The 22,639-nt window shown below is 50.7% G+C and overlaps 1 protein-coding gene across 1 annotated transcript in view; it reads right to left on the bottom strand.

Moving 5' to 3' along the window:
• Positions 1-16,665, bottom strand: part of LOC149347073 (endothelin-converting enzyme 2-like) — a 78,333-nt gene extending 61,668 nt beyond the window's left edge. The window contains exons 1-6 of the mRNA XM_089541479.1: positions 16,399-16,665; positions 13,321-13,626; positions 10,318-10,622; positions 8,599-8,833; positions 5,013-5,185; positions 3,645-3,934 (exon numbers count right to left, since the gene is read on the bottom strand). Of these exons, the coding sequence (XP_089397605.1) occupies positions 3,645-3,934; positions 5,013-5,185; positions 8,599-8,833; positions 10,318-10,622; positions 13,321-13,626; positions 16,399-16,665 (1,576 nt within the window). The remainder of the gene's footprint in view (positions 1-3,644; positions 3,935-5,012; positions 5,186-8,598; positions 8,834-10,317; positions 10,623-13,320; positions 13,627-16,398) is intronic.
• Between the last annotated feature and the right edge of the window lie 5,974 nt (positions 16,666-22,639).

Genomic DNA, 22,639 nt, shown 5'->3' with positions numbered 1-22,639 from the left:
AATATTCAGCATGAATGCGATGCTATGCTGCCCAGCGTTCAGGAAGGTTAGATGCTTTAGCGCGACGAAAAATACGCTTCTTTTTGTTGCATAAGCGGCGTAGGGTTTTGGTAAACCACGGAGAGGTAGTATTTGAGACAATCCTAATTTTAGGTACGTATCTATCTATTAATTCTATCAGTTTATTTTTGTACAAGGACCAGTTTTCTTCAATAGTAAGTTCGGAAAAGTTCTCAGTGTAGTCGGCAATGAATGATTCTAGTTCAGCTGTGATGGACGTGGTATCGGCGGCATTGTAATCACATATGGTCTTAACTATTTTCTTAGGACGAACATTCTTCCTAATTGTGAAGTGAAGCAGTGAGTGGTCACTCAGTCCTTCTAGGTACGTTGGCGGAGAGACCAAATCAGGAGCTGTAGTAAAACAGAGGTCTAAAATATTAGACGATGTGCTGGTGGTACGTGTGGGTTTGTTAATTAGCTGGGTTAGATTAAAATTGGCGCAGGTGTCTAAAAAAATTAGTGCACTCGGAGGATGGCTGCTTAAGGGAGGGAATACAGTTTCGCCACACTATGTTTGGGAAGTTAAAATCACCCAGTAGGAATAAGTGTGATTTCGGGTGTCGAACAATTAATTTATTCAGGGCATCATGAAGGTCGGCGCAAAAAGTAGTAGGTGAGGATGGGGATCTATAACAAGCGCAAAAGATAAGGTCACCCGTTGGAAAGCTAACATGGATGCAAACGATTTCTAGTGGTGAATCGATAGAGATAGCAAAGGAATTGATAGCAAAGCTCACGGCAATCAGTACACCTCCGCCTGTTCGGAAATCGCGGTCGTAATTGTAAAACTTGTATGTTTTTTCGCAGTCTAGTATTTCGCTATTCTTTATTTTTGCTGAGAGCCAAGTTTCGGTGAGCACAACAATACCAGCCGAGCATGCATCGATATGTGACGATAGTGATGTACGTTTGTTGATGACACTTCGGACATTAGTGAAAAGAAGCGATATGTAGTCTGTTTGCGTTCGATCATGAGATAGCTATGCTGAGCTTGAATGTGCGGTGGGTGAACCTGGTGGTGTGAAGTCTCTTTTTGGGGTAATTGCACTCCTGGCTGGTCCGATTTCGCATACTTCGTCAGTAGCTGCACAATAAGCGTAGCATTTTTTACCTATGATCAATTTGTTGTGGCGTAAAGAATAGAATTGGCCGCTAGCCTTGCCGAAATCACTAAGGGCTTTCCGCGATTTACGGGTTGCTTTACAAAAATCTTCGCCGATAGAAACGCCGATGGTGTCGACCGTAGGCACGGGAAGGTTGTTAACAGTGAGGCGGATATTTGGAGATGTCGGGGGTTTCCGGGTGCCGGGATAACGCACAAAGAAGAACTCAGATATTGCTGCTGAGCACTTAAGTTCTTTGTCCGATAAGTAGTCTTCAACTGTGTTGATCGCAGCCTGGAGAGTCTCTTCAATGTGTCCGTCACTGCCGCCAGTCATTCAGAGGGTGACGTCATCCGCGCAAATGCTATGATGAAGGCCCTCGTGGCGGGCGAGTCGAGCCGGAAGGCCCATCATAGTGATGTTGAAAAGCAGCGGAGAGAGGACGGAGCCCTGCGGCGTGCTCTTGTTGCCCAGGGATATATCCTCGAGGGAGTGTAGACCGGCAACGAGCGTGGCAGTGAGATCCGTAAGGAAAGCACGGATATAGTTGTACAGAGTTTCGCCCACGGGACGCCGTAGTGAAGGGCTTCGGAAATTCCGACCACCTGGGGTTCTTTAACGCGCACTGACATCACACAGCACAGGGGAATCTAGAATTTCGCATTCATCGAAATTCAGCCACCGCGGCCGTGATCGAACCCGAGTCTTTAATGACGCATAAACGTAAGGGAGGAAGTGGTGGTGGTGAAAACTTTTATTTTGTGAAATAGAGTTTGGGAGCCACAGAGTGGCCCCGCTACATGGTCGGCGTCCCTAGTCCGGGACACCGCATGACGAGGCCCCGTCTCTCGCCCGTTTCACCAGAGCCCTTTGGGACTCAAGCGAGGAGCAGTTGAGGAGGGCAGTCTCCCATGCCTCTCTGTAAGGGGTAGCGGAAGGGGGGAGGTGGGGATTTTGAGTACAAGCCCACACCATGTGGAAGATATCACAGGTCTCCCCACAGTGTGGGCATCGCCCATCTGTATTAGGATCGTAATGTTTTATGATTGCAGGACAGAGTAGAGTACCTGTCTGCAGGCGCCTTAAAGTTCGCTCCTCCGTCTTACTCAGCCCCTTTGCAGGGGCCGGGAAAAGACGGTGGATGTCGCTATAATGCGTTATAATTTCCCTGAATCGCAGCAGCGGCTGGTTATAGTCTCCGAGCCAGAAGAGCTGGGATGAGGAGCCCGGTGAGTAAGCGCTCGGCTAGCCGCGTCAGCGGCCTCATTACCTCGTAAGCCCTGGTGGCCAGGAGCCCAAATGATTCGTTTGGGTGTTGGATCAGTGGCAGTCCGTCGTAGAATACAAGCAGCTAAGGGGGAGATCTCTCCTGCCAAGTATAATGTTCACATGCTTTTCGGGAGTCCGTGATGATTATTCTCGAATTGGCGTGGGCGGCAGCAAGCGCTATCGCTATTTCCTCGGCTCGCATTGAATTCGGGGCTCGAAAGGAGAGTCCATCAACGTGCATTTCCTGGTGAACGACAGCGGCCGAGTAAAATCCCGTGGGCGATGGCCCTGCTACGTCTACATAATATACACCGGGTCGGGAGCCGTGTTGTCTCTCAAGAGCCCGAGCCCGCGCTTGTCGTCTGTTTTCATGCATGTCGGTGTCCATGCACATCACGTGGTACAGTGACGTCACACCACGTGACACATGACGTCACGACAGAGGAAAACGGAGCCCTTCGCCGTGGTTACACGCCGTGCACACCACGTGGTACAGTGACGTCACACCACGTGACATACCACGTGACACATGACGTCACGACAGAGGAAGATGAGGGTCCACCTCGCGCCGTCGCTGTGGTTGCACGCCGTGCAGACCACGTGGTACAGTGACGACACACCACGTGACATACCACGTGACACACGACGTCACGATAGATCACTGTCACGCGCTGGGAGAGGGAGAACGATGCCATCGCACAGACACCGGAATGCCCTCGAGCGGCATTCCCGCGCATTTCGAACGCGCGTTCACATTCGGTGTAGGTGAAACGCTCGCTCCACCGGGCAGGCGGACGCGGCTTCCGTGGCAATCCAGGCGCCCACCCAACGCGCGTCTCGGGGTTAGTCGGCGTTCCGCTGTAGCCATGCCGTTGTCTTCCCCCACAACGAAGGCTTCTAGTGGTTGTATTAAAATGACCAAGTATTCAACCGAGGAAAGCCATGTATTACCAAGCCTAGCCATCAATATGCTTCGCATCTGACCAGGGTTAACCAAGTTAAGCGTCAGCCATTTTTTTCTGGAAAGATTTAAGGACCTGTATAGAACCTTCAATGGATTCCAATTACGTTTGGACGAATAGCGCTGGATACTCCTTTGTTTAAAAGACCAATCCTTTTTTTTTTTCTTGCGGAAACTTTCTGCACACTTTCTGTTGGATTAACGCAATGGTCGAATGAACACCACCGCTCTACTTTGGAAGGGCCCACCTGGAAACGCCGCTGTCAGCAAAGCCATGTCCCTGAGGGCCAGCTTGACGAGCCGGTTGCCCTCGGCGGCCGAGCTGTCGACCGCGTCGCGCAGCGCCCTCACCACTCCCTGTTCGCCCTCTAGCAGCGACGCCACGCGGTCTTCCTCGCCGTTTTGAGCTGCGTTGAAAGCAGCGTAAAGGGTGGCGTTCTGCAGCTGCAGCAGTAGGGAGTCGACCCGCGATCGGCCTCCGTCGGGTCCGTCCTGCTTGCGGAGCTCCTCGATGACCGTCAGGGACACCAGGGGCTCTCTGGGCACCAAAGGGCGGTGTTCAAATGGGTGTGGAGACACTGCTTTTCGTTGTGCTTGTACACAGCACATCGTCGTCAGAACCTATCGTTTTAGCGAAGACACAAGCAGAAAGCAAACAAACAAAGGCCTTCCGAGTGTAAATCACAGTCAGTGCATTTTGGTACGAAAGTGAACATTGTAGCGCTCTGTTACCGCGACAGCCTTAAGGGCCCCGTGTCGCAGAAAAACCGGTGTCGGCGGCGCTGGCCGTGAGCGAAAAATCCCAGAAGCATTAATAAATAAAACCGAGTAGGAAATTGGTCCAGTTGGGGAATCGAGCCAGGGCATTCGGAGTGCGAGACGAGCACGCTAACCACTCCGCCATGCCAGCTCGATGGTTTGGAATGAACAAAGGCGCGTCTAGTGAATACGGCGTTGTCTTAGAAGGGTGCTGTGGTGTCCATTCATTTCGGGTGTGCAACGAAATATGAGAGCCAAGCGTATTTCCTTTCCTTAAAACCAATTTTCATTTCATGTCGATGTCGCGGCATTCAGAGAAGGTGACAAGAACGAAGAGGCCAAGAACGAAAAAGCAAGAAATTAAATAGGTTTGGTTTATCGGCTTTACCGTCCCAAAGCGACTAAGGCTGAAATTAAAAAGAAATCTGAATGTGGTCGATGTAACGGCGTCTGTTCACGCATTTCCGTCTTGTGACCCAAGTGAGCGGCAACGGGGTTTTTTTTTTCGTTATATTTGCCGCTTGACCTGCAGATGAAGCCAGATGAAAGAAGCGGTTGTCACGCATCGTCCTTCCTAGGTGTTAGTCCTTTACAGCTGTTTGCCCCCTTTGGAAATAAGTCACTGCGTCCCTCAGTGTATACATGCAATCTGTACCAAAAGTAAAGAGCCCGACAGATTTACTTCTATGTTGTGCAGCCGAGATCTTGTAGAACTCACTGAAGTCCTAACTTTAGATATAAGGACGTACGCGTCTCTGACCTTCAGAAGATTTGGAGCGCTGATGAGAAATGATGAACAACACAGTATAGTCACGAAGCAAACCTCGTAGGCTCTTAAATTGATGAAGGTCGTATACCTGAAGTAAAATTTGTTGCCGGAGCGCCGCCTGACGAAGGTCAGCCGGAACCAGATGTCGACGGCCCAGTTTAGGGACAGGTCCAAGAGCACATGTAGCGGCCTGGACGCGAGACCCGGGGTCGGCTTCTCAGGCCATGGTAGACCTCGATCGTGAAGAAAATCCAGCAGGGCCTGTGGCGAGGTCCGGAATTAAGTCCACTTGACACCTCCACAGTGACGCGCTTACAAGATACGAAATGGTCTAAGGTTTTCAGCTTGTGACCTTTTCTGTAGTCGTAGCCAACAATTCTGGACAAAAGCATGTTTGAATGGTAATTATGAGCGCAATTTTTCCATATATTGCAAGATTTCTCCATAACAATCAATACGAGGTCTGTTAGAAAAGTATCCGACTTTATTTTTTTTTACGAACACCGGATGGATTTGAAACAAGCACGCTTGCACCAGCCTACCATGAACCTTCGTGCGCATGCACAAATTTTTTCTCGCCTGCCGATAGCGTCAGCCACTGGCACGCAGCGTTTGAGTGAGGCAGTGCGCAGTGCTCTCGTCGGTTTTTTATTGCAAGGAAAATGGCGGAGCGGCAGAAGCAGCGCTACTGCATCAAATTTTGCCAGAAACTAGGCGACAGCCAAGTGGAAACCTTTCGGAATATTTAGACGGCTTTCGGTAACAATGCTATGAGCAGCACACAGATTAAGCAGTGGTACAATAGCTTTAAAGACGGCCGCACATCAGTGCAGAGAGAGCCATGGTCCGGTCGGCCATCAACATGCCGAAATGACCAGGTCATTGCCTAAGTGAACGCTGTGGTGACGCGGGACCATCGTGTGACTATCCCAGAAATTGTGGAAGAGGTGGACATCATCAATTTTTCTGCACATTCCATTATCACCGAAAATTTGGCCATGGAGAAAGGTGCGGCGAAATTCGCGCCGAAGCTGTTCACGGTGGAGCAAAAGCATCTTCATGTTGAAGTCTCACAGGATATGCTGGATTCCACAAACAGTGACCCCGACTTCATCAACACCATAATCGCTGGTGACGAGTCTTGGGTGTACAGGTACGACCCGGAAACCAAATCCCAGTCGCCACAATGGCAGCATTCCACGTCACCAAGACCTAAGATGGCCCGCTAAGTGCGCAGTAATGTCAGAGTGATGCTGACTGCTTTCTTTGACTCTCTCTGTGTGGCACACCACGCGTACGCACCCCACAAAGTAAACATTGACCAAAAGAATACTACAGGGATGTCCTCCGTCGCCTGCGTGGTGCTGTGCGGCGCAAGAGGCCGAAGTTGAGGTTAACAGGAAATTGGCGCCTCCATCATGACAATGCTCCTGCACATTCCTCGCACTAAATTCACACTTTTTTCGCGAAAAACCAGACTGCTGTAGTTCAACAGACTCCTTACTCTCCTGATATGGCCTCCTGTGACTTCTGGCTGTTTCCCAAAATCAAGAGGCCATTGAAATGAGCGCGATTTCAGACAAGAGAGGACATTATGGCTGCAACGACAGCTGAGCTGAACTCCATTCCGAAAGGGGCCTTTTCGGAATACTTCCAACAATGGCAGCACCACAGGGAGAAGTATGTGGAGTCCCAAGGAGACTACTTTGAAGGTGATTAGGTTTCTAACGCTCCAATTATGCCAGTTTTTTTTCTTCGGCTAAAGGTCGGATACTTTTCTAACAGACTTCGTATACTGGCAGACCTCCCGTTTACAGGGTCGCTTTTTTTTTTTTGCTGTTGAAGTTTTTGATAGCTCATCAGAAGCGTTCCCCATTGGTTTTCTATGGCAGTTTTAACTGCTTGATGCGAGCCATGGAAAAAAAATTAAAAGAATGATTTTGCTGCACATCGCAAGAATTAACCATTATCTTCAATATTTATATAACAGTACCTTACAATTTTCCCATATTCAAAAATTTTTGTCCAAGAATGTTGGACATGCTAAACGTAACCTCCCTAACGAAGAAAATCAAATTACTCGGTAAATCGAACAGCCGCTGTGGTAAGTGCTATTGATTCCTCACTGAACACTATCGCCGCAGCAGCGATCCTCGCTACCACACTAGAGGTAGCCGAGGAAGCTGCCATAGCAGCCTTTCGTACCCTGGACTCCTCTCAGAGCATACTAGCCCAGCTTGCCGCTCTAGTTACTATGCAGCAAGTTACCTAGATAGCCCAGCGTGCGAATCTATTTACTATACAGTATGTTAGCAAGCAGCCCAACTTGTTCTATAGTTACTACTGTATGTTACCAACTAGCCCAGGTTGCCACTCTAATACAGCATGTTACGAACTAGCCCAGCTTGGCGCTGTCTACAGTGTGTTAATAACTAGCCCAGCTACTAGCTCAGCTTGCCGCTTTAATCACTACATTATGTTACGAACTAGTCCAGCTTGAGCTCTAATACAGCATGTTACCAACTAGCCCACTTTGCCGCTCTACTACAGTGTGTTACCAACTAGCGCAGCTTGCCGCTCTACTACAGTATGTTACCAACTAGGCCAGCTTGCCGCTCTAGTTACTACAGTATGTTGCCAACTAGCCTAGCTTACCGCTCTAATGCTGTATGTTATCAACTATCCCAGCTTTCTGCTCTAGTTACTACAGTATGTAAGCAACTAGCCCAACTTGCCGGCCTACTACCAGCTAGCCCAGCTTGCCGCTCTACTACAGTGTGTTACCGACTGGCTCAGCTTGCCGCTCTAATACTGTATGTTGCCAACTAGCCCAGCTTGCCGGCCTACTACCAGCTAGCCCAGCTTGCCGCTCTACTACAGTATGTTACCAACTGGCTCAGCTTGCCGCTCTAATACTGTATGTTACCAACTAGCCCAGCTTTCCGCTCTAGTTACTAAAGTATGTAACCAACTAGCCCAGCTTGCCGGCCTACTACCAGCTAGCCCAGCTTGCCGCTCTACTACAGTGTGTTACCGACTGGCTCAGCTTGCCGCTCTAATACTGTATGTTGCCAACTAGTCCAGCTTGCCGCTCTACTACAGTATGTTACCAACTGGCTCAGCTTGCCGCTCTAATACTGTATGTTACCAACTAGCCCAGCTTTCCGCTCTAGTTACTAAAGTATGTAACCAACTAGCCCAGCTTGCCGGCCTACTACCAGCTAGCCCAGCTTGCCGCTCTACTACAGTATGTTACCAATTGGCTCAGCTTGCCGCTCTAATACTGTATGTTACCAACTAACCTGGCTTGCCGCCCAACTACAGTATGTTACCAACTAGCCCAGCTTACCCCTCTACTAGAGCATGTTACCAACTAGCCCAGCTTGTCGCTCTACTACAGTATGTTACCAACTAGCCCAGCTTGCCCCTCTACTACAGTATGTTATCAACTAGCCCAGCTTGCCGCTCTACTACAGTATGTTACCAACTAGCCCAGCTTACCCCTCTACTAGAGCATGTTACCAACTGCCCAGCTTGCCGCTCTACTACAGTATGTTACCAACTAGCCCAGCTTACCCCTCTACTAGAGCATGTTACCAACTAGCCCAGCTTGTCGCCCTGCCATAGTACGAATCTCCCTCGCTCAACAAAGCCAACCCCTGTGCAGCACGAACCTGTTTTCCCAGGCGCCTCTCCACGAGCGAGTCCCGCTGCAGGCAAGCGTCCAGCATGGCCAGCGCTTTTCGCATGACCGCAAAACGCGGCTGCTGGCGGCGCCTGGTGAGCAGCAGGTGCGCGTCCAGCGTGTGCCAATGGCGCCGCAGCCGCGAATCGAAGCTGCGCCGCTCGGGCGACGGCTCGCGGCGGCCGCACGCGAACGCCTCGAAGTCTTCGCACGGCTGCGCCGACCTGCGTCAACAGCGGTGAGAAATATAGTGTCGATGGAGGAAACTGCATAACTTGCAATTAAACATTGCGCAACCACCCTATATGGTACGTTCACACTTAGGTGCCCGGCGTTGAAATAGAGAGAATATTCGCTGAATCCTGAGACACCGAGAACAGAGGCCGACTTTTCAGTCGGTAGAAAAAGGCACCGAGCATATCGTGCTGGTCGCCAGGTTTTCTGCTGGAAAGTGAGCCGAGCCCGCCGCGGTGGCCCAGCGGTTACGGCGCTCGGCTTGGCCCGAAAGACACGGGTTCGATCCCGGCCACGGCGGCTGAATTTCGATGGAGGCTAGATTCTAGAGGCCCGTGTACTGTGCGATGTCAGTGCACGTTAAAGAACCCCAGGTGGTCGAAATTTTCGGAGCTCTTTGCTACGCCGTCCCTCATATCCTGAGTCGCTTTGGGACGTTAAACCCCAAGTAACCAATAAACCAATCTAAAGTGAGCCGTTACGGATTATTTCGCTTCTCGACTCCGAAACGTCATAGTGTGAACGTATACCATTAAAGAGGCGTTGAAATTTATAATGACTGTTTTTTTAGAGGTGTCCGCAAGTAACTACGTGGAGCTTCAAACGTAACCATGCTTCTTTCGTTATATCGGTGAGTTCGTTATAGACCATTTGATCGTAGCGGTGTTTCGCTGTAGCTGGATTTAGGTCCGAACAAACAGGATCCTGTCTTTTCTTCCTTTCCCGTTCCGAAGGAGCCGAAGCGATAGATGGCTGTTCCTGATGTTCATTCTGTAGCGCAGCACTTTCATTGTGTAGATGTGTGCTTTGCGCATCTGTATCTTTTAAAACAGGTTCGCAAAGCACACATCTACACAATGAAAGTGCTCCGCTGCAAAATGAAGATCAGGAACAGGCATCCATCGCTTCGGCTCCTTCGGAGCGGGAGAGGAAGAAAAGACAGGATCCTGCTTGTTCGTCTGTATCTTTTAAAACAGGTTACGGCCGCCGCGGTGGCTCAGTGGTTATGGTGCTTGGCTGCTGACCCGAAAGACGCGGGTTCGATCACGGCCACGGTGGTCGAATTTCTTTGGAGGAGAAATTCTACAGGCCCGTGCACTGTGCGATGTCAGTGCACGTTAAAGAACCCCAGGTGGTAGAAATTTCCGGAGCCCTCCACTTCTCTCATAGCCTTAGTCGCTTTGGGACGTTAAACCCCATAAACCAAACCAAACCTAAAACAGGTTACTTCGCGAGGACTTTGGCACTATATCAGCTGAAGCGGGACTAGGGGTTATAGCTGGTTGTTCGTCAGAACAACGCTACTACTTCGTTATAGCCGTAGCTTCGTTATAGCCCGTGTTTACCGAGCTTCCAAGGGTAATCGTCATTCATTCGTTATGTCCGTTATTTCGTTATAAACCACTTCGTTATAACGAGGTCCGACTACCTGAAACAGCGACTCTGACGTGGGATGCGTGTCTGTCTCTCCCACCTGTCCATAGCGTCGTTGAGGGTGGCGGCGTGCTTGATGCAGTCATCGCTGACGCACAGGTTGGGGCTTAGGCGGGCCTCCATCGCCTGTCGACCGTCGTCGCGGAGTATCAAGGCCGCGTACAGGAATACCATGGCCACCAACGTGAGCGCAGCCGTGGCCACGGACACCCGCTGCGCGGTCTCCCAGTACCAGGGTCGGCCGGGCTTCGGCAGAGCCTTCTTGTTGGCTTCCTCCAGGGCACTTCCGGTTCCGGCGGCGCGGCTCGCGGCGGACCCTTTTCGGACCTCCGGAGGCGGCGTACTCTGCGGAAGAAACGAGATTATGCTATACAAGCGCGGTTCTCTAAAAATTGCAACGACACTTTGGCAACTAAAGTGTTGAGAGGCGAAAGCCGAGGACACTATGCCGTGACGACTTCCGGTGGATGTGACGTCACACCATTCCCGTGGCTATATCAATACCCAAATTGTACATCTTTCAGGGATCTTCAAGCGTTAATTACACGTAATTACATATTTTACAATCTAATTTGACACAAATACGACGTTTTCCCGACCATTCTGTGAGAAGTTTCACCATGCCCTGGCGACTTCCGGTGGATGTCACATCACACCGTTCCGGTGGCTATATCGACGTCCGCGATATTTCGACATTTATGCATATAATTATTTAACGGATTAATCTACAGTCATCAAACTTGGCTTCTAGGTTCGTTTTTTCCTCCTCTATCTGAAGCAATTGCGTTTGGTTTTATTCTGTCTTTTTTAGTTCTCGTGTTAAACGCGTGTGACACGCTTTGTTAACGGACGACAGTATGAGCCATTAAAGGCTTTCGCCTTAATACTCATGTCGTTAGGCGCTCACTGCCCCTAGGCCTTCAAAACAAAAACCTCTCAGAGACGTCTAGGTAGACGTCTCTGAGAGGTTTTTGGTTTGCTGGGTACGATTCGGCTGCAGAATAAGCGCAGAGCAGCGGCAGTCGGGGATAAAAATATGTGGACCACGTGTTTTGAAGCGAAAGCTTCACTACGGGACATCGGGCTTCAATCGCTGACCGTGTAAATTTGACCTTCAGCTGGGTTAGCGGTCGAACCATGAAAAAGAGAGAAAGAAATTAAAATCCATGACTGGGAGTCGAGCCCGCAGCTGCGCGAACAGATCTCCGAACAGATACCACTAGGCCATCGCCGCAGCCAACACGTCTGGTGCTAAACTGCACCACACTATCGCGCTGCGCATTGGGGAGCGTCGTCTGCATCAACTGTCATCAGCGACAACCCGCGGCACTGCCTCCTCACCGTCGTCTTCTGCGTAGCACAAATCCGTGCTTTCGCTCCGATTCGAATGTAGTAAACATTCTCTGCAGTTTTTTTTTTTTCAAACGAAGCCAATAGCTCTGCTATTAGCCGGTGGCTGTGGACCACACTTGTGGAGATAAAAGAACAAACTTTTGCATTTCGACTCCACAAGCGTGGTCTCCAGCTGCCAGCTAAAAGCAGAGCCATCGGCTTCGTTTGAGGAAGACGTGGTCCACAGACTTTTGTCCCAGACTGTACGTGGCACCCGGCTATATCGAACTCGGAGGGGATCGCGAAGTCCTTCGATATATCGATGATTCGGTGTATAAAAAATGGCAGTGGATAATCTCATATGCAATCTAGAAGGAAGTATACGTTGCACCGATGTTAGTGACGCGCTCCTTGCGGTAGCGTGCCGCCCTCTGGTATATGTTAGCAGAGAATCTGCACATCGTGTTCATGTCTAATCCTGACACTAGTACTCATTTAAATTAAGGTGCAGTTGATTTCCGCAGCGCCTTCGGCAGCGATGCCAGGGAAGCACGCCAGGCGATGGCTGCTGCTAGGCATCAGGCTGGTTTCACCACGTAGCAACGATGAGGCGTTGGAAATGAGTGCGACAGACTGAAAAATACCCTCAAGCTCTCACTTCGACATGCCTTTTCACAGCGCTAGTGCTGCCAGCAGGGGCGCGATGTGCTGTTCGATATATCGAATTACCCGCCAAGTTGCAGTTCGATATCCTGCGCTACTTTCCTGCACTTTTACACAGGATTTTCAAGTGGATAATCTGTGCTTTTGATGTAGCCGATAATTCGAAATATCCGGGTTCGATATATCCAGGCGTGACAATATTCTTCACACTGTTCAAGAAAAACACAAAAAGTAGCGTTCTCATAGTTAAAGTCACGTGGATATATGTGGTTTTCTTGTATATGCGATGTTAAGCCTAAGCAGGCAACCGTGGCGCGCAGTAGCATGGTGTTCGCGTCGCAGCCACATTAGCGGATATACTAAAATTTCCCAAGTGCACTTTCCCACATAACGATGGTGCCATAGCAAAGATGGTGGAGTTCTTTAACAGAGTTCGTTAAGTGCGTGGATGGAATGCATGAAACATATTATGGAAGAGTCAAACAATAAACTTGTCCTGCCTGCTTTGTTTCTGCTGGAAACGCATGGCCGACTGATTCTTGTTGTCACCATAGTTATGCGGGAAAGCGCACTTGCGAAATTTTGCATATCCCCGTTGTCCGGAAAATGCGACAGTGACTCCCGCCCCTAGGCGTGGGGGAGGAAATTAACTTTGTCAGCGCCCTCTATTTTGTCTTCTAGGAACCAGGATAGTGCTGGGATTTAACTATTGAATGCCTATTGGGGGGGGGGGGGGGCGAGATTCACTAATCCCACCCTCTATGTGCAGCTTCTTTTGCGCTCCGAGCAACCGTCAGTTTGCGCTTTCAGTTTCGACTCCGTCTACTGTATGGTGCGCAGTGGGGTACATTGTTGCCAGGCTGCCACCCACCGGATGTGAGCATGACTAAGAGAGGCTTCCGGCCATGTCTTCTGCGAAGCAAGGGGAGAACTAGTTATGGGACGAGATTTGTGCTTTTCCCTCCAATGCCTGCTAGGGGCGGGATCCTTGCCTACCCTGGGCCTGGGCGTGTGGTGGCGACGATTCGTTCAATGAGCGGAGCCTTGCCTGCTGTCGCTGGTTGGTGGCGTAGTCGGACAGCGATGCAGTTGCCTCGGGCACCACCAGAAGGGGCTGCTGCGTGGTCTTCGAGCCCCTGCCGCTGTGGTGTGACGAGTCCCACTGGGACGAGCTCGGACTGTGCGCCGTGAAGCCCGTGGAGCTGGCCGGCAGCCTGCTCAGCGGGACAGGAGTCGCCGGAGACGACCTGGTGACCGCCGGCTCCGTGGCTCTCCGAGGCGGGGTACCGCTACCGACGGCGCCGCCCGACACCCAGTTGTGGGACGACGGTGGGCCGCCGGTTTTGCGTTTTTCCTGCACGAAGGCATTGGATGCGCAGACGAAGGCAGTGCTGAAAGGAATGGTGGACACCTATAATTACCATTGGCTGTAACAAAGCGATAGCATAAAAACCTTGTTGTAAGCTGCCATGCATGACCACGCATGCCATACAAGTGAAGAAGGGATCTTCCTTTCTCCATTTTGCCAACTGCGGCAGGTGGCAGTTGACTCTTCCGTGTACTATGGCCGCTGTGCGTGTACCAGCGTTGCCAGATGACAGGGTCCTTCCCAGTGCAGCTACTCTCTAGTCTCTCCTCCACGAGAAGAGAAGGGGATTTACCTATCTCCACTTTGACACCTGTCAGCAGATGACAGGTCACAGTTGACACTTCCGTCTACTATGGTCGTTTTAAGTGTACCAACGTTGGCAGGTGACAGGGTTCTTCCCGCTGCAGTGCCATCCGGTCTCTCCTCCCGTCCCCTATGAGAAGAGATGGGGATTTCCCTCGCTCCACTTTGTGAGGTCCCAACAGTGGTAGGCGGCAGGTCGTAATTGACTTTTCCGTGTACTATCGTTGCTGTACGTGTACCAACGCAGGCAGGTGACAGGGTTCTTCCCGCAGCAGCTACCCTCCAGTCTCTCCCCATGTCCCCTAGGAGAACAGAAGGGGATTTCCCTCGCTCCACATTGCCACCTGCCAACTGCTGCAGGTGGAAGTTTACTCTTCCGTGTACTATAGCTGCTCTACGTGTACCAACGTTGGCAGGTGACATAGTTCTTCCCGCGGCAGCTACCCTCCGTCTCGCCCACTGTCCCCTAAAAGAAGGCGATTTCCTTCGGTCCACTTTGCCACCTGCCAACTGCAGCAGCTCGCAATTGATTCGTCCGTGTGCTATGGTTGCTGTACGTGTACCAACGTTGGCAGGTGACAGAGTTCTTCCCGCGGCAGCTACCATCCGTCTCTCATTTTCTCTAGGAGATAGTTTCTCTAGGAGGAAGTTGGCCCACGCCCAAATATTTCAAAGGACCCTCCAAATTTTGCAACTGTACCCACTCCAGAAAAACTGGATAGTGTAATGGAAGAATTCCCACGCATGCAGAATGTCATTCTCTTCATTACATTCACAGGTCCGTGGGAGTCCTTATACCCTTCCTGGTGCAGTGGTGGAGGGGTTAAGTGATGCGCCACTACCCTGTGATGGCAGGTGCTCGAAGTGATGGGCCTTGTGCCGCCCAAATTGCTCTTCCCGAGTGACCAATCATTAACTGCCTCCTGCGATGATGGGCAGGTTGTGGTGACGCTACCAGGTGACGTGATCTAGGTGGCCTACCTGCCTCCTAGGTTGATCTCTGAGGACGGCTTGCCAGAGCTATGCCCGTGATTTTCCGCTCAAAATGCCGAAACCGGATTGTCTGCAGAACGGAGCCTTTCATATGGTGGATTAGGAGAGATCAGTGTATGGATTAATGTAATTTAGTGGGAGTAATTGGGGATTAATTGGTGGATTGAGTTGGATCAGATGGGGATTAGCGGTGGGTTAAAATGGAAATCTGTTCATGTTAACATAATTGCATATGACAATACAACAGCAGGTAAACTTCCTACTCCTCAGATTTTCAAATTTGGCTGTGCTGATGACGTCACGAACCTGTCGACCAATCAGAGAATTTCGTTACTGAGAAACCGGGTGGCTTTTGCAAGACGACAACGTAAATGCTATCGCAATAAAGGGTGTTATCTTTGCACTGAGCGTATATTGTATAGCACTGATAGTCCTCCTGGGAGTCATCATATACCCCTCCTTGCGCAGTGGTGCAGCGGTTAAGCGATGCGCCACTGCCCTGCGATGGCAGGCGCGGCCATCGGTGGGGCTTACGGACCCAGGTTTCTCTTACCGAGCGACCTCTCGCGACAACTCTTCAATGATTTAACTGCCACCTTCCACAGTGCGCAGTTTCTGACAATCCGACGGGGCAGGTTGTGATGACTCCACAAGCTTGCGGCCTATGTCACGTATGCATAGTGCCATTTAGCGTAGTGAGTTTCACGTAGAATGGCATACGTGACATAGCGATTTCACGTATGCACTTCACCAGAAGCTGCATATCACGGTCAATGCCAGCCAACGATGAGGTCCGGTCGCCTTCTACCCAATGGCCAGGTCGCTTTCTGTAGACGGTTGAAAGCCACGGGTATATATTGAGTGACCAATAGCAGAGGACCAAACGGACGCGAAATGGCTATTCTAAATGAACAGTTTATGGAATACAGCCACTGGATAAGGTTCCCATTGGCCATCACAGGAATGTGTGGGTGTTATATCGTCAAATGCCAATAACGATGGTCGTGATGACGACTACATCCATGCCGGCGGCGTGATCTACCGCGGAGAAACTTCAGCTCGTGTCACCTTGATTCCGGACCCCATGCCTCTGCCCGTACCACCGGACAGATGTTCATATAGTTTACAAATTCGGTTATATCGGTTGCGACATATGGTTTGGTTCGGTTTGTGGGATTTAACGCCCCAAAGCGACTCAGGCTATGAGAGACGCCGTAGTGAAGGGCTCCGGAAATTTCGACTGGGGTTCTTTACCGTGCACTGACATCGCGCAGTACACGGGCCTCTAGAATTTCGCCTCCATCGAAATTCGACAGCTGCGGCCAGAATCGAACCCGCGTCTTTCGGGCCAGCAGCCGAGCACCATAACCACTGAGCCACCGCGGTGGCGTTGCGACATATGAATCCGATGTCGTCCGCCCCAGAGGAAGTTGTTAGTCATCGGTTGCAGCTGATACGTACCGTGGGCGGAGGCTTGACGGTAGCGTCGAAGGTGACGCGGTCGACGGCGTCGGTGGCCAACCCTTTGCCCAGGGCCAGGAACCGGCGCCAGGGGGTGTCCTCGGCGGCCGACTGCGGCTGCTGCGTCGGTCCGGAGGCGCCAGGATCGGCTGCTGAACCCCGAGCAGCGAGCCGGGGCGGGTTTCCGTCCGGCGGCTGCCGTGTATCGTCACTAGAGGTCTGGGCGCTCATCGGCCACTTGGCCTTGTTGGGCTGGTCTCTTTGCATCGCCACGGAAGGCTGGAGGTGCGAATTCGATGGATGATGATGATGATGGATGGACACGTCCTTAGTCTTCCTCTTTCTCTCAGCAGACATGTCACGTGCGCGTTATTCAAAGGCGCAACACCCACAACTTCCGTGTACGCCTCACAGCGCACCGCACAGCATCACGAACGGCGATTTCAGCTCGAATGTTTCCCATTATAGGACGTAAAAGGCAGTAATACACCCACGTCACGCTATGGAGAAAAAAAGTTGGACAGTGTTTAACCGCGGTTATACCCAAAGGTTGAGCGATAGCATTTTGGCAATGGCCTGGGCTAAATTTGGAGGTCGTCTTCGTTTCGGGCTCGGTCAGTTATGGTTGGACATTGATTATGGTCCAAATAGGCCATGGTCAAATTTCGGGACGCTTCTAATTTTGGCCGGGGAATCAGTCCGAAAGCACGGGTTTGTGGAAGACGACGATGAGCAAGCCGCAGGAAGAAGCAGATGGAAGGTGATGAAGATGATGCCATGATACTCTGGAATGCACAGCGCGAGAGCGTGGTACAGTTTAACGCGAGGCGTGTTCAAGCTGGGATATGGTACTATTTAGCCTCTGTAAGGGCCGACGGACCACCACGCCGAATCACCGTGGTCATCGAAATCTTTGAGCCGTGAGCAGAGCGCTTTGGTGCGGGGAGTATATGCTGCCCTGGAAGAGTCGCCTAGCCGGCTCGCCTATCTAGATGCATGTGCCATGGGCGTCCGGAGGGGGGGGCAAGGGGGGGCGGCTGCACCCCCCTGGAAAATCACTCACTCTAACCGTGAGTGATGGCCGCACACCAGGGGCGGCGGTGCGCTCAGCAAAAAGAGTAAAAGCGGCCCCGCTTCCAGCTTTGGGTCACATCTGCGAAGTGCCGCGTCCGGGGACGCGTCGTTGCAGACATACAGCGGCACCGGCGAGCATGTGTTTCGAGGCGTCTTGAGATGGGTGCCTGTTTCTTTGATCTCTAGAGAGATAGCCACACGGAGGCAGACAGTGCACATTCCGGCCACCGATGAATTCTTCAGGAGGGAGGGACAAATCAGCCGTGTCCACCCCCGCTTTGTCGGGCTGCTCAAGGGCAAGCAGGCGATGAGTTGGCGCCGCCGCCGCTCGCTGTCTCCTCCGATCCACGGGAGAGCGCAGTTCGGTAGAAGCGCCGCTTTCAGAATCTTCGGCAAAGGGGATTAGCAGTTGCTTTTGTTCACGGCGACGCAGTCTCCAGAGGCGCCCCCACACCAGCGTTCCTTGCATCTTCTCCGGAAACCAGCGCCTTTGGTCAAGGCAGCCCGATGGCGCCTGCCTGGCTCGCCTGGCTCGCCTGTCACCTCTGGCTGGGCCTCAAATCCCAACAGCGCCCATGTACTGTGCGATGTCAGTGCATGGTAAAGAGACCCAGGTGGTCGACATTATCCGGAACTCTGTACTACTCCGTCCCTCATAGCCTGAGTCGTTTTGGGGCTCTGAACCCCATAAAAACACACAAAACAAATTTTCCGACTGGAGTGGCGAGTGTCCCTTCGCCTCGGAAGTCACGAGGCGTTCCTTTCACCCCCAAAGTGCGTATTCGGGGATACTGCGGCAAGTAGGCCCTTGCATGTGTGCGCGCCTCTGTGTTTGTGCTTCGGTATTTTTAGTGGCCGGTTGTCAACGAAGCTGAGAACAATCAAGACAGCGGACGAGAAAACGACGAGCGGCGAGTAGTGTGTGTGCAAATACTCGACTGTGCGGTTGCGCGAGCAAGATGGAGCGAGGTGTATGAAGCTGCGAGCGTGCATTTATCTTGTAAATAAGTTTTCGTTGTATATATAGTCATTTTTTGTTTTCAACGTACGCATTCAACCGTTTTTTCAATCAATGTGTATATATTTTTAACACTACCAACCCCGAAGAACTCCATAGCCAGCTTTGTCTCGCGCGGTTCCGAATGATGGACATTCGGCGCTTCTTCAAGCGTCAGCGGTTGTCTGACGAAGCGTTATCCAAATGCGCCCCTGCAGATTCTGGTGTGATATGTGACAACGGTGTAGCATTTGAACAGAGTGATGCAAGCTTTTATCACCGGACAGTAGCTGATGTCGTCGACTCCATGGAAGGGACTCTGTCAACAGTGAGTTCAGGTAATGCAGCAGGCCGAAATGATTCCATTTCTCCTTTCTTGGGATTTAAGTCCGGATTTGACCAGAGCGATGCAACCTTTCATCACCGGACAGTAGCCGACGTCGTCGTCTCCATGGAAGGAACTTCACCAGCGAGCTCCGGTCACGCAGTAAGCCGAGACGATTCCCTTTCTCCTTGCTTGGGATCGAAGTCCGGAGACAACATCAAGAAAACAAATAACTTGCCTCAAGAATATGACTTAGGAGAGTTTCTAGGCAAAGCTAAACTCACTGGCATACCGGACTTTTTGAAGTTACGTCTTCTTACTAAGCCATGGTCGCCAAATGTTACATACGATTTTAAGAAGGATGTAACACCTGGAAAGAGGCCTTTTCGACATCAATGGCTGGGAGATTACGCCCCCTGGCTTGCGTACTCAGCGACAGCGAAAGGCGCTATTTGTCGTTTTTGCGTCATTTTTCCTCCACGTGTTCACCGGGGTACTCAAGGAAGTTTTATCGTGCGCGCTTTCAGTAACTACAGAAAAATGCACGAGGCGTGCAGGGATCACGTAAAATCCCAATGGCACCAGGAGGCAATGACGGCCTCACAGAACTTTATGGATGTGATGAAAGGCAAGCAGCTACCCGTTGTAGAGCAGCTGAACAGAGCACTCCACGCGCAAGTTGAAAGGAACCGTGAGAAACTATTTCCAATAGTTTCCACCATTGTCTTTTGCGCGACGCATGACTTGCCAATTCGCGGCAAGCAGTCCGATAGTGGAGTCTTCAATGATCTGCTTGACTTTCGTGTAGAAGCTGGAGATACTCTACTTCAGGAGCACTTCGCTTCTTCTGCATGGCAATGCCAAGTACACTTCTGTCTGCGTCCAGAACGAGATCATCACAATCTGTGGCGACATCCTGAAAGAGCAGATAGTTACCGAAGCTAACAAAGCGTTTGCTTTTTCCGTTCTTGCTGACGAAACTGCAGATATTTCAGGAAAAGAGCAGATGTCTATAGGCGTTCGCTTTATTGACAAGGCGGGAGCCGAAGTGTGCGTTCGAGAGCAGTTTTTGGGATTTGTAGAGCTGGAGCAATTAAACTCTGCTTGCATCGCCGCGGCAATCTTGAAGTTTTTGACGAATGTCGGGCTGATTCTTTCGAACCTCGTTGGACAGGGGTACGATGGATGCTCTACAATGGCTGGAAAAGAAGCTGGAGTGAACAAAATTATACAAAAACAGTTCCCGAAGGCACTATTTTTCCACTGTGCAAGTCACAAACTAAATCTCGTCATCAACGATCTGAACGACGTCTCTGAAATTCGAAACACAATTGGCATAATCAAACAAACCATAAACTTCTTCCGCGAGAGCGTACTCCGGAGAAAATTGGTGCCGAACATTCCGATGCTGTGTGAGACAAGATGGTCTGCAAAATATAAGTCTATTAGGATCTTCTCTCAGCATTACGTGGCCATAGTCGAAGCACTCGAGGAGCTCGCGTCCACGGAATCATGCTCGAACGCTGCAACTAGACAACGAGCTCACATCCTCTACTGCGCAACAACAAGCTCATCTTTCATCGTCTGCTTGCATATTGTAGCGAAGTACAGCGCTCGGCTCGAACCAGTTACGAACATTCTGCAAGGTGTATCCATGGACTTCCATTCTGTGCATGACCACATCACTGAGCTGCAACGTATTTTTCGCGGCCACCGGACGAACGCTGTAGAGGAGTTCTCTAACATCATGAATGCAGCAAGGGAGGCAGCCAATCACTTAAATGTGGTGATATCTGTGCCAAGACAAGTCTCTCGTCAGGCCCACCGAGACAACTACGGGATTCAGTCGCCGGAGGAATACTACCGTGTGGCAATATATGTGCCGTACTTGGACTCCCTCACTGCTTCTTTAGCTCGGCGCTTTTCTGAAAGCAATGAGAGGAGCTTCAAACTTCTCCAGCTGCATCCATCAAAAATGAAGCACTTGAGCCGTGTTGAGTTCGCTGTTCTCGCCGAAGAACTCCAGTGCTTTTACGGCATCGACAACTTCAAGGAAGAGGCCATCTCTTGGTACGAGATGTGGTGCAACAAAACTGGGGACCCATCAGAAATAACTTACTGCGAGCTTCTACATCAGGCCAAGACATTCTTCCCTGGTGTTGCAAAAGCCATTGAGGTGGCTCTGGCTTTGCCAGTTACTACCTGTACGGTCGAACGCTCCTTCAGTACAATGAGGAGAGTGAAAACGTGGCTACGCTCAACGATGACAAACGACAGACTGGACGGCCTTTGTATGATGAGTGTGCACCGAGAGCGTGTAATGAAGCACAGGAATGAATTTATCACCCGTGTCATCACGCAATTCGCCCAGAAAAATCCGAGGCGTCTACAGTTGCTGTTTACTGACTGACTGTCGTTGCGTGTTTGTGAACATATTGTGCTGTGTGCTGGTCATCAATCCGGGTGTGTCGAGAACCCGTATGCAGCAAGACTGAGCACTCTTCTCCACGAAGTGATAGTATCTTTTTGCATTTTTATTAATTTTAATTGTTTCTTCGTTGATAAACTCCAATGTATCTCTCCTAGCCACGCTTTAATTTGCTGTTTGTAATTTTTCTTTCATGTGTGTATTTTACTTATTTATTTTATTTATTTATAAATAAATAAATTTACTCCGCAAATAGTGCCTTTTTGCTACGAACATAACCCCCCCCCCCCCCCCCTCCGGCGCCAACAGCCAATGGGGCCCCCCCCCTGCAAAAAATTCTGCGGACGCCCTTGTGCATGTCTGTGCCTCCTAGACTTTTGATGTTTTGGAAGGTGGTGACGGGGGGGGGGGGGGGGAGTATGATGGGCTCTTATTACACAACCTGGTGGTTTCTGACATAAGCAAACTCAGATTTTCCTTTTCGACTCTATTTCTGTGCAATAAAGAAAAAAAACTGTGGTGATAGCATAGTGATCTCGCGCACCATCCTGTGGAGCTGATGGGTTCACGCGGCCATGAGTTCGGCTCCCAGTCGTGGATTGATTGCTTTTTTGCCTCTTTTTTTCTGTCCAGGCACATTTTGACTTCGTCTAGGTTAAAGATCAATTTGAGACGGCGGACAGGTCACGTGGCGTTGAGCGAGGTTAGTGCATCGGATAGACCTATCGCTCTAAAAAGAAAGAAAAAAAGTTGAAGAAAACAAGAGAACTAATTGCGAACCCAAATACCCAGTGCCATGGTCTGTATCATGATGATGATGGTTTTTTATGGCGCAAGGGCACCTGCGGCCAAAGAGTGCCATGGCACAAGGTTTTTCCTCTTCTACTCAAGGCGGGGTCAAAGAACAATTTCCCAAGCACTTCACCCTAAAGAAGGCGAGCACCAGGCAGAGGAAAGCTTGTACCCATTGTATCAGCGGTGGGTACCGGTGGCACTGGGGATCGAACCCCGTACCAGTCGCATGCGAGGAGGATGCTCAGACCACTAGACCACCGCTGCGGTCAGCGCCACTGTATCGCGGAGCGCTACTGGAGGCACCGTACACAGCATCGGTGAGTGTTGCAGGTCAATTTCAGACAGGTCACGTAGGGTTGAGCGGGTTGATGCATAGAGTAGAGATATATCTCTCTAAAATGAAAGAGGAAAAGTTGAATAAAACAAGAGAATTCAATATGCCTTCCCCGCCCAAATACTCAGCGCCACTTTATCAGGGAACACCTCTGCATGCAGCATCGGTGTCGGGTTACATTATTATTATCGTTGTTCCAAGCAACAGTAGCCTTGGTCTCACCACGCAACGACGCCCAAGTAACAGTATGACTCATCTTTTCGCCGCACATAAAACACATGGACAGAG

Source organism: Amblyomma mixtum, chromosome 4 (genome assembly GCF_055824585.1).
Source record: "Amblyomma mixtum isolate Tamu chromosome 4, ASM5582458v1, whole genome shotgun sequence".
Taxonomy (NCBI): domain Eukaryota; kingdom Metazoa; phylum Arthropoda; class Arachnida; order Ixodida; family Ixodidae; genus Amblyomma; species Amblyomma mixtum.
The sequence above is the reverse complement of the archived record's forward strand: the minus strand, read 5'-3'. Positions and strand labels throughout refer to the sequence as shown.